Source organism: Sceloporus occidentalis, unplaced genomic scaffold (assembly GCF_023333645.1).
Source record: "Sceloporus occidentalis isolate IW3139 unplaced genomic scaffold, rSceOcc1.0.p SCAF_21, whole genome shotgun sequence".
NCBI classification, from domain to species: Eukaryota; Metazoa; Chordata; class Lepidosauria; order Squamata; family Phrynosomatidae; genus Sceloporus; species Sceloporus occidentalis.
The window spans coordinates 5,092,096-5,104,831 of NW_028317001.1; the positions used below are offsets into that span (position 1 = coordinate 5,092,096).

At 42.7% G+C, this 12,736-nt stretch overlaps 1 protein-coding gene across 2 annotated transcripts in view; it reads right to left on the reverse strand.

Annotated features, from left to right (window-relative positions):
* The window catches only part of LOC149301469 (mediator of RNA polymerase II transcription subunit 13-like), a 113,076-nt gene that overhangs the window by 66,286 nt on the left and 34,054 nt on the right, over positions 1-12,736 (reverse strand). For both annotated transcript variants that reach the window (XM_089484353.1, XM_089484355.1), the window contains exon 4: positions 11,005-11,173. In XM_089484353.1, the coding sequence (XP_089340479.1) occupies positions 11,005-11,173 (169 nt within the window). The remainder of the gene's footprint in view (positions 1-11,004; positions 11,174-12,736) is intronic.

The window sequence follows — 12,736 nt, forward strand, 5'->3', positions numbered from 1 at the left end:
AACTCTATGGTTAACCTCAGGCAGAGTTGCGCTGGAGGACCTAGAGCAGTGATGGCAAACCTATGGCACGCGTGCCAGAGGTGGCACTCAGAGCCCTCTCTGTGGGCATATGTGCCATCACCCCAGCGCAGAGTTTGCCAGAGTTTGTTACTGGAAAGCCAGAGGGACATGGCACTTTGCAATAAATAAGGGGGTTTGGGGTTGCAATTTGGGCACTCGGCCTCTAAAAGGTCCACCATCACTGACCTAGAGATTGGTCATTCATGCTATCCTTCCTGGCTTGGTATAAATTTACTTTGGTTTTCAGATTACGTGTAATACACATATCTGCAGCAACAACAACAACTGACATATCAGCAATAAAATACGAAATATCGAAATACATACAAGGCTAAAACTGAGTCACTCCTTGAACTCATATAAAATTAGCTAGGAAGTTAAAATGCATAAAAATTAACTAAAAGCACATAAAAGTTAAATAAAAGCGCATCTAATAAGATGTGTATCAGTACAGCGACTAAAAATTTTGACATTTGCTGTCGGAGAGCAATCTAGGACACGGCCGAGAAAGTCGCTCCAGCAAATATGGCAGCAAGGCCTTTATTATGCGCCCTGACACCATGTTAATAATAATAATAATATGTTTTATTTATAGACCGCTATTCCGCAATGGTCATAGCGGTGTACAGTAAAAATCTGCAACACGCTTGGCAAACACCCAAGCCGCTCTCCTACACCGCATACTTCGGCGGGGAAGTTCACCGAGCATCTCAATCCCCGCAATTCAGTGTCAAGGCCTTTATTTGAAAGTGAGAAGCAAGAACGCATTCAAGGCGACGCTTCTGCCACATTCTGGAAGGAACGTCGCAGGCCCTTCGCTGTTGTCCTCCATTTTGTGCGCCGAGTGAAAGAAACCGAGGAACGACAAACTTACACAGATGAAGAGCTTGGGAAACGGACTTTTGAAAAGCGCTTGGTCCCCAATATTTGCTATGGTGTTTGAAAAATAACTTGTGACAGAGGGAAAATAGCTCGTATTACTTGTTGCGCTGTCATTACTGATATTCTTTTGAGAGCAAAACCCTGAAGATTCACTGGCAAGAGAGTGGCATCAGAAAGATAATGACTGTCAAAACGCCTTTAGAAGTGCACTTTAAAAGTAACTCATGGAAGTAAATAGAAACCATTATTCACTACACCAATAAAGTAACTTCATTCTTACTAGCTACGTTACTACTTTGTTAATAATTTGTTCCTTCTAAGCTCAGCAGACATTTACATTACATACGGCATGAATGAAGGACTAAAGAGTGTATGTGAAGGAGCAACATTTCCTTCAATGTTGGCAAATCTTCTGTTATCTGAAGTCCACAGACCTCAAGCGAAATTTAAAGATGACACTAAGGAGCCCACAGATACTGATTTAAGGGGCAGGACTGAGTTATATTTCTCTTTTCAGGACTAGCATTGTTTATTAATACAAAAGAGGCTGCACAATAAATAAGGATTCCTACTTTCACCTACAGCGACTATGCCATGTTTGTGGGGGTACACCTGGCCCTCCACATTTGCAGCTTTGACATTTGCGGCTTTATTTGCAGTTTTGGTTCATGTCCTCTCTAGGAATCTCTAAGTCCTCCAGCGCAGCTCTGCCAGAGGTTGAGCATAGACTTGTTCTGCAGAACCTACAAGTTCCTAGAGAAAACACGTCTTTGGGCATTTGTAGGTCCTCCTGCATGATTCTAGGACCAACCTCTGGCAGATGTTGACCATAGACTTGTTCTGGAGAACCTACAAGTTCCTAGAGAAAACATGTCTCTAGGCCAGTGGTTCTCAACCTTCCTAATGCCACGACCCTTTAATACAGTTCCTCATGTTGTGGTGACCCCCAACCATACAATTATTTTCATTGCTACATGCAAATATGTGTTGTCCGATGGTCTTAGGCAACCCCTGTGAAAGGGTCGTTCGACCCCCCCCAAGGGGTCCCGACCCACAGGTTGGGAACCACTGCTCTAGGCATTTGTAGGTCCTCCTGCATGATTCTAGGATCAACCTCTGCCAGATGTTGACCATAGACTTGTTCTGGAGAACCTACAAGTTCCTAGAGAAAACATGTCTCTAGGCATTTGTAGGTCCTCCTGCATGATTCTAGGATCAACCTCTGCCAGATGTTGACCATAGACTTGTTCTGGAGAACCTACAAGTTCCTAGAGAAAACATGTCTCTAGGCATTTGTAGGTCCTCCTGCATGATTCTAGGATCAACCTCTGCCAGAAGTTGACCACAGACTTGTGCTGGAGAACATACACGTTCCTAGAGAAAACATGTCTCTAGGCATTTGTAGGTCCTCCTGCATGATTCTAGGACCAACCTCTGGCAAATGCTGACCATATAGACCTGTGGTGGAGGACCTAGAGATTATGAGAGAAACCACTTCTCTAGGCATCTGTAGGTCCTCCAACGTGACTCTATGATCAACCTCTGACAGATGTTGACCAGAGATGTTGCACTGGAGGACCTGCAGATGCCTACAGAGGTGTCCTCCCAGGTAAAAAGAATAGTGTTTTTTTATTTGTGGGTTTTGGCACATTCCCGGGGGTCCTTCACCCCTAACCCAGCGAACGTGGAGGGACCACTGTATTCAGTTCAGCAGCGCTAACAGAAAAGTAAACTAATATCCAGATTTGTTGCTACTTCATAATTATATAAGAGGGATGTTTATTTCTGAAGAGTTTCTTCCACTTCTGGATCATAAAAGCTGAAGTCTATATATACTGTTCCTAAGCCCAGGTAACAGCCTAGTGTGCACTGACACTAAGCTAGGGTTTAGGCACTATATTGACAAGACCCAAGTCAGTCTTAATCTTAAAACACTTTATCAAGGCCAGGAGGAAAACTGCTGCCCAGTTTAGTTTCCCTTTTCCTGATTCCTGGCATTTTAAGATTATAGTTTTAAAATAAACTCTAAGAAAATGAAATCATAGTTTAAAAACAAAATAAGGACAGCTGAGGAACCCATGGCTTGTACTTTTCTCTTTATTTCCTAACTGCAATTTGCTGTTTCTGTGTGCTTTTATATCGTTTCTGACATATGTCAATCATAAGGTGAACCTATTACACTCAACCCACTACACTATGCTGGCTCGCCCTTGCAATTTCCTTTCCTGCAATTTCCAAATTTAGAAACGCCATTTAATCAATAAAGCATAAACCCTTCCCAACTTCTCCCAATTCAGTTTGTAGCTGATGTTTCAGCAGCCAGTTAGAGTTTGTTTTAGACTCAGAGCATGAAAATGGGTACATATGTGTAAATGCAGCCCATAAAATCTGCCGTTCGTTTACTATTATGCCGGTTTCTATTTCCACCTTTTGCAGTTTATCCCAATTGTCAAAACATTGATAATCAGGGTGTTGCAGCTTACATTTTTAACTGTGATCACTGTGTCAGGTTTTTTAAGGTTTTGGGATGGACGCTGAAGGAGAGGATCACAGCATCTACCCCTAGAATTGGTCAGGCCTCACCTGGAAGACTGTGTCCAGTTCTGGGCATCACAATTCAAAAAGGATATTGAGATGGTGGAGCATGTCCAGAGTAACGGTCAAAGGTCTGGAAACCATGAAGCCCTATGAGGAGAGACTTAAGGAGCTGGGTGTGTTTAGTCTGGAGAAGAGAAGGTTAAGAGCTGGAATGATAGCCCTGTTTAGGTATTAGAAGGGATGTCATATTGAGGAAGGAGCAAGCTTGTTTTCTGCTGCTCCAGAGACTAGGACCCAGAGCAATGGATTCAAGCTACAGGAAAAGAGATTCCTCCTCAACATTAGGAGGAATTTCCTGACAGTAAGAGATGTTTGACAATGGAAGACGCTCCTTCGGAGAGTTATAGAGTCTCCTTCCCTGGAGGTCTTTAAGGAGAGGCCATCTGTCGGGGATGCTTTGGTTGAGAGTTCCTGCATGGCAGGGGGTTGGATTGGATGGCCCTTGGGGTCTCTTCCAACTCTATGATCCTGTAATTCTAATCTCCAGATTTCTGTAAAGGTTCAGGAAGCAAGTGGTAGGAAAGACATCTGCAATCCTGGAGGAGCCCTTGGCTGTTAGAGGAGATAATGCAAGGCCAGGGAGACTTAACTTGGTATAACACAGTCAGCAATTACTTCTTGAACACATAAAGCAAGCTTAAGTTTAATAAACATTCCTTATTTTAATTCTTCCTCCCAAATGTCAATCGTTCATAGGATGGAGTTGGGGGACGACGGCAGCCTTCTCTACCCATGCTTTCAAAGTTTCTAGAAATTACACATCTGGTCACACAACCCACTGTTATCAACGCAAAGAGGATTTTTAAAAGGGGCTCAATAGAGGACCTGCCACCGGTGAGTCTTAGGCCTGTTACAGACTACCAAAATAAAGCTGCTTTGGGTCTCTTTGGAGGTATGCTGTTTAAATGATGCATGCATCCTAAGAATCCGGAAACTGCACCAAAAGCTGCACTCCAGTGCTTAGGAATGGAGGGTGGCTTTGGTGCAACCTCCGGACTCTTAGGACCCATGCATCATTTAAATAGCATACCTCCAAAGAGACCCAAAGCAGCTTTATTTTGGCAGTCTGTAACAGGCCTTAGTAAATATAACAGACCTTTCTCTATAGTAGCCTTCCCTATATGACATTCCCTCCCAAAGGGAAGCTGGCTCCATCCATTTTGAAAGTCCAGCAGGCAGCTAAACCGTATTGTTTTGCATGGCTGTCCACCCTTAAAATTAGGGATGGCCGGTCTGGCTAATTTAACTGTATATGATCTTCATATCAGTCTGTTTTTAAACAGCTTCTATTTGTGTATTTAATGCTTTTATAGGTTGTATGTGGCCCCAGGGGCCCTGGAGGGCTGGGATAAGACATATAAATGCATCCAATAAATAAAGAATGTGCACCACCCAGACTCCCAATGTGGCTGGAGATTCTGGTCTGAATGCATCTGCTGCTTTTACTTGCCTCTTGGAAAAGGAAAAAAAATGGCTAAGCATGGTCAAGAATCTCAATTACCGCATGGGTTTGTTTCACATTTTTTAAAAACCGAGACACGAATAGTAGATTGGTTCCCGAAACGGGGGAAAGTCAGAAGAGCCCAACAAAAATAATATCCTGCCCCTTCCTTTTATAGATTATGGCCATTCCTTCAGGAGGCTTCTAGGTGCCGCAATCTTCCATTCTGAGCAAAATACCCTGAAGGCACCGGATCCAGTCGGATCTTGGAAGCTAAGCAGGGTCAGGCCTGTTTAGTATCTGCTTTCCTTTCGCTGGCAGGCAAAGAGCTTTCCGTTTAAGCAGGCTTTTTAATGTGTGAGCAGAGGAGCTTCTTACTGTGATGTTTTATTTCTCTCTCCGTTTTAACTTATGTGTGTCTTTTAAATTGTTTTGTGGTGATTTTAGACGTTCTTGTTTTATTTACACTTGACCCTCCGAATCCTCAGATTCTTTCTGCACAGATTCAACCATCCACGGCTTGAAGATGTTCAATAAAATACAAACCCCAAAAAGCAAACCTTCATTTTGCCATCTTATAAAAAGGACCCCATTTTACTACGGCGCTGTATTCAATGGGACTTGAGCATCGGCGGATTTTGGTATTCATGGAGGGGGGGTCCTGGGACCAAACCCCAGCAGATACCAAGGATCCACTTTTTGTACTTTATTGTGAAGGTTTTTTAAATGACTTTGTCTGGAAGCCAATTTGGGTCCACTCTGGAAGAAAGGTGGCATACAAATGAAATATATAAATAGCACCTGGATGGGGGCCTGCCAAGGAATACCATGTACTTCAGGCTACTTCAGAGGAAAGAAATAGTAAACCACATCTGAGTATTCCTTGCCTAAGAAAACCCTATTAAATTTACAAGGTTGCCTTAAGCTGACAGGTGACCTGACGGTTCATGAACATAGTGGATGAATGTGGTCTGCAGGCCACAAGGTGCCCATCTCTGGCTGTAAAGATGTGCCTCTCCTCCCCTACATCAACTGAAGACTAGCAATAGCACTGACATTTCTATATCACTTATCAGTGAACTAGAACTTTCTAAGTGGTTTATAATCTCTAAGCCAATTGCCCCCAACAAGCTGGGGACTCATTTTGCCGATCTGCAAAAGGATGCAAGGTTGAATTAACCTTGGAGCCCAAGATTGAATTAACCTTGGAGGTGAAGGGTCTGGAAGCCATGCCCTACGAGGAACGACTTAGAGAGCTGGGGATGTTTACCTGGAGAAGAGAAGGTTAAGAGGTGATATGATAGTCCTGTTTAAATATTTGAAGGGATGTCATATTAATGAGGGAGCAAGCTTGTTTTTTGCTGCTCCAGTGAACAGGACCCGGAGCAATGGATGCAAGCTGCATGAAAAGAGATTCCACCTCAACATTAGGAGGAACCTCCTGACAGTAAGGGCTGTCTGACAGTGGAACACACTCCCTCCCTCCTTGGAGATTTTTAAACAGAGGCTGGATGGCCATCTGTCGGGGATGATTTGATTGTGATTTCCTGCATGGCAGGGGGTTGGACTGGATGGCCCTTGTGGTCTCTTCCAACTCTATTATTCTATGATTCTATGACTCTAGGATCGAACTTATGTTGTGGCTGCAGGACCAGACTAGGAGCTTCTTTGCCCATTGCTGTTTTGGGTGTAGACCCAATCTCTAGCCACAGTGCCAACCCAACGTACTGCTGCTAAGTAAACTCCTTTAGCTTCAATGGGAGCAGTACCTTGTGAGTGGACAGGCAGGGTACCTTCTCTATAAGGTATTATAACCCTCACAATGCCTACAAAGCATCTGAGGAAGTAGACTTATCATATATACTTGACTATAAGTCGACCTCATATGTAAGTCGAGGGCAGGTTTGGGGGCGATAATTATGGATTTTGATATGACCCATAGATAAGTCAAAGGTAAAACTTAAAGGCATGTAATGAAGGATGTAAAGGACGAAGGAAAGGAAAACAATGCCAAATAACTATTTGTACTCATACTAAAGGCTGGATGGATGAGAGAGCAGAACGCAGTTCTAGCTTTTCACCATATATACATGTATGTGTATGTAAGTGTCAATATTATACTGTATATATGAGAGTTAAAATACAGTACTTACGTTGACCTGTGGATAAGTCGACTCGGGTTTTTGGCGTCAATTTTTAAACCTAAATTTCTAGACTTATACCTGAGTATATACAGTAAGTCTATAAAAGCTCCTGCTGCCAACTTCTTTCAGTTAGTCTCAAAGGTGCTACAAGATCTCTCTACGTACTGATTCTACAGACTAACACGGCTCTATCTTTGAATTTTACCCTTTAATTAGGATTGTATACTCTACATCAGTGGTCCCCAAACTGTGCCCTTTAAGAGATCTTGGACTACAGCTCCCTGAAGCCTCAGCCACGTTGGCCAATAGTCTGGGATTCTGGGAGCTGAAGTCCACTGCTCTAAATAAATCACTTCTATCTTTAAAGAAATCATGAAGTTATGTGATGAGCCTCCTGTTTAAATTGGTCTCCCGCTCACATAGCCTCAGTTGCATTATAATACCTGAACAATTTAAAATGGTTTTAGTAGGCATTTTGTTCCACATAGGAGGATTGTTTCAAAGTGGAGGCAGAACCCACAAGGTGGCGCAGAGCATTAAGACTGCTATAGTTCTCCCTCGGGGCGGGGTGGATTTAATATGTAATTAAGTACTAAATAAATAGATGAGTCCTCAATCTCTCCCCTTTGCAAAATATTTCTTTCATAGAACGAGTCTGCACACATTTTTACATTTTTAAAGGCTTCACACGTCTGTTGGGTTTGGTTTTTTTTCCGAAGGGGGGGAGAGAAGCCAGGCCTGCCTGAAAGCGGCAGAAGTATTCCTCGTCCGGAGGTATGGGAAGGGAGAAGGAGCTGAAAACTAAACCACCGGAGAAACGCTGAAGAAAAGCTGTCTGACTCACCGCGGAATTTCCTCCATGAACGTCCTCAGGCCATGTCAGTGGGAAAACGTGAAGGGTACCGACTCGGCGCAAAGATAATTATTTCTGCCCTTTCGGTGATAAGTAAATTATTCATTCAAAGCTCTACCTTATAATAAGGAGAAGAACAGCCTTTGAATACATTTAGTCATTTTGAGCGGTGAGGTCACCATACGCTTCCATTTCGCACAGACGGCGTAGAATCGCGCAACTGCTCTTTCCTTTATCAGGCGCCCATCGGAAATTGGTGGAATTATATCCCTCTGACCTTAAAGCATAGTAAGAGCCGACGCGGTCGTGCAAAATACCTCTTTTCTAAAACGTGCGAGCCAATGGTGTTAAAAGCACACATGCCCTCCTGTGCTCCAAAACAAAACATGTACTCATAGAAAGCTAGAGACAGAAGGAAATAGAAGAATGGCCCAGGTAAGGACTTCTTGGGGTGGCAAGAGCGAATCCATTGCATAGGCATACATATTTCTTAAGACAAAGGTCTAGCTAAGAAGAAAGTTCGTCAGCGATCGGAGACTGTGGAGCATTTCTGTGCACATACTTGGTTGTCTAAGATGTTCTATATTGCCCCCCTTTTTTGTTTTCAAAGCATGCTTATGGTGGGAGGACTTAAATTCTGACTCAAAGCATGGGGAATTGTGACCTGTTCAACGCACCGTATATACTCAACTATACGTTGCCCACATATAAAGTCGAGGGCAAGTTTTGGGGCCCAAAATTATGGATTTTGGTAAGTCGAGGGTGAAACTTAAGGCACATATAATGAAGGATGTAAAGGACGAAGTAAAGGAAAACAAAGAACTTACAAAATTCCAGCAAACATAACTATTAGTGCATATATTAAAGGCTGGATGGATGAGAGAATAGAAGAGGGTCAGTGCTTCTAGGGCAGATTAAACTCTTCCATTTCACCATATATATAAATACAGTACTTACATTGACCTGTGGATCAGTCGACTCAGGTTTTTGGGGTCAAATACCTAAATTTCTAGACTTAATACCCAAAGAGAGTGTGGGATAAAGGGGAGTGTGGCCTTCCAAGATCTGCGTGGAGCTGATGCGGCCCCTCAACCTCTTGCAATTCTCTAGGACTAAATGGTCTCCAAGTGGAATATCTCTAAAGCAAGTATAGTCATCTCTAACCGACCAGATGTTTTTGGCATCTAAATCCCATTAGCGTTTATCAGAAGGACCAATGGTGAGTGATTATAAAAGCAGCAATCCCAAAACAGCTGGAAGGAGACAGCTGTGCATCCCTGATCTGAACATCACTTTCTTCCTTAGGAATAGGTCTAATAGGTGAGACTGTCTGAGGCTTCTCCTCACATGATCCATATTTAGATGGATGGCCAACAGACACAGGATGGTTGGTTTTATTATGAAACCTCATCTGGTGTTTACTTCATCAACTGAAGTTCTTAAATTAACCTCGCGTGAATCTAAACTTTAACAAAAGTCTTTGATGAAAAAAATATATAGAATTAAAATTAAGACAAAGGAATGACCACAGGTTGTATGTCCAACTGGAAGGAATATCACACTGTTACATGAAACTGAAATATACTGTACCAACAGGTTGTAAGATTTCCTCACTGCTATTAAGCTGTTTCCTCACCAGACTTAAATCAGCAGAACTTAACATTTGGCATTTTAACTGGATTCAGTGCTAAGTCAAAGAGCGTGCGCTCAACACATTTTGAAAGACTGTGCAAACAATGTACGCATGTAAGTAAAAGCCACTTTATGCTATACATGGCAATCACAATTACCAGACCATACAAAAAACAGGGAATGAATACCAAGGACCTATACCTCAATAAGGATGTGCCAATATGCATCTCTGAATTCTTTTAGAATACTTCTGTTAGTGCCACTTTGCTCTTTCCTATAGGAAATATGTGACATGACCCTCAAAGAGGCACTTGGGAGGGATCTCCGCTGGGGGAATTCCAAAGGAATGGAAAACACCTACAACTCTGAAAATACAAATTCTCTTCCACGCTTCCTAAAAGAAACGAAAATGCACCAAAGCGCTACAAGAGGCGTTCTTAATGCCCACCTTTAGCAAGGATGCAAGAAAAGTCACACCGCATACAATGAGATGCAAGATCAAAACTAACCAAAGCTTTACATTTTTACGTTCAAAATCAAAATTCAAAATATTTTATTTGGTCAAATAAAACCTCGTGAATAAATGAAGACCATGAGAGGTGAGAAGACAACAGGCGTTGAGAGCCTAGCACAGTGGTTCCCAACCTTCCTAATGCCGCGACCCTTTAATACAGTTCCTCATGTTGTGGTGACTCAAACTCATGAAATTATTTTCATTGCTACTTCATAACTGTAATTAAATAGGTGTTTTCCAATGGTCTTAGGTGACCCCCATGAAAGGGTCATTCGACCCCCAAAGGGGTCCCGACCCACAGGTTGGGAACCACTGGCCTAGCATGAAAAGAAGAGATCATATTGTCAGGAGAACCTGAAAGCACTGTTCACTACATCTGAAATTTTGCTCTTTTTACATTACATTACATTACAAGATTCACATTACTGTTGCTTCCTCAATGGACCAGCACAGCTACATGCTATTATAGGCTACATTCCAAATGACTATTTTCCCTAAGAGGTCTCTGTAATCCTCCAATGCCATTTTTGCATCCCATCTCTATGGGTGAATGTCATGTGCATGAAGTGACAGAAGCCTAGGCAAGATGCGCCTAAAACAAAACGCTGGCTCCACTAGTGTCAGAAGCAGCAAACATGAAAATGAGCTATTTCAACACAAGAATAGCTGTGGAGGCAGATTCTCTTTTAGGAAACAGCAAACATATGCAAGTCAGTTCTAGCGCCACATGAAATCTGCACTCAAAAACGAAGAATCGGTTTACCCTTCTTTAGGCACTGCAGAAAGAAAATAACCATTATCCTAAAGCTACAAGTAAAAACTAAATGCATAAAAGGAAAGGCCAAGGAGAAGAAAGGAAAACAAAAACAATGTGTCCTACCTTTTATTTATAGGTTTTTCATCTTTCTCGTAAGGCTTCACAAACCATTTCCCAATGCGCACAAAGTTCCGGTTCATTAGACATCTTTCCACCAGGTTGTGAATTGCTTTGAAAAGCAGAGTGCGGCATTCGTAGGAAAGCCCATTCTCCCAGACACCATCTTCCTCATCTGCAAGAATGGAGAAGAAAAAAAGTCAACATCACATTTTCTCTGGCGGTAAACATCAGTGTTTGCATAAGGGCCACTTCATACATTACATTTAGGAGGGCACTCAAGCTATCCTGGAACGTAAAGATACGAAGCAGCTTTCTAGTAAGACAAGGAACGTTCCTTCCAAACTGGTGCTGCCCCATTCGATCAAGCAGCCTCAGACAAGTCCCTTCCAGTCCAAAACAGATATATGTAAGCATAAATGCTGAAGAACAGGCATGAAGTCTTCTGTATGCAACTCATGGGCTCTGCTAGTAAGTTACAACGGCAGTCTTGTCTCCCAAGTGGCTATGTTTTAGGTTGCAACCTCCTTGGAACAGAGACCTGCTTTTTTGTTCCTAGGCACCTCCGAGTCAAAACTGAGCACCTAGGGTTTAACAGATGTTCAAAGCTCCAACTGATATCAGTGAGAGCCATTCACTGTCTCAAGCATCAATGACAGAGACCCCTTAGGCGGACTTGCATCTGTCAATACAATAAATGGTCAATGCACTAATATACTGCCCATGTTCACAAAGTGCCTAAGAATAATAACGGTAAGGATGCACAAGCATAAGGAACTTCCATTTCAGTCAGGGACAGATACAACATGGTCAATAAAAGACTGGATCCCATACTTCCACACATGTCTCTAACTTATCCAGGGTCCTCCCGCACCAAGTCAAGGTATGCCAAGATTAAGCAGCGGCATCAGCTGAAGTCCCTTTGGCCTTTACTGTCAGCTTCTTGGAAACACAGCAGACGAGGGCTCTATTCTAAGAGTTCGAAGAGAACACACAACTAGGCCAGGTCTACATTTAGAAGCAAAAGGGAGAGAGTTTAGAAGGCTGCTTTTAAAACAAGCTGCTTGCATTATCCATGACACTGTAACTGTCACTGCAGTGGACCCTCCACATTCGCCGGTGTCAGTGGCACAGGAGCCCTGCGAAAGTGGAAAGATCGCAAATAAAAACCTGAGAGCGCCCTTGTGAGCCTTTCTCTTCCCTTCTCATTGCTCAGAATGGATGAGAGCATCTCTGGTTATGAACAAGTATTGTGTTATACTCCAGCCATTACAAGCCTGTCCTGCTGCAGTCTCCCATCACACCATTCCAACTTCTGATTGTAAAAACGATCAGCTGCCAAGGAACACAATACTTCCAAACTCCGCCAAAGGGCAGGGAATTTCTATGTACTCTAGAGAACCAGATGAGAACCGGGAAGAGAAAATCCCATATATCCACACAACACGCAATGCTGATTTTGAATCTGTTTGATATATTTATTCCCTAGGGAAAGTTTTGTTTAACCTGGCAGAAATGTCCATACTGTGTGTATTTATCACATATGTATGATATTGTTTCCAAGCACAAGTACATACAGTACCACATAAAAGACGGCTGGCTCGCAACTGAAGAATTCTAAGTTCATCTTCTGTTCAAATACTTGCTTAATCACAATCTCCAAACCCATGCCCAGGAGGGAGATTGGAGAGAGATCTGGCACTTTGGCGCATTACAGACCGCCATTTAGTACACGCTC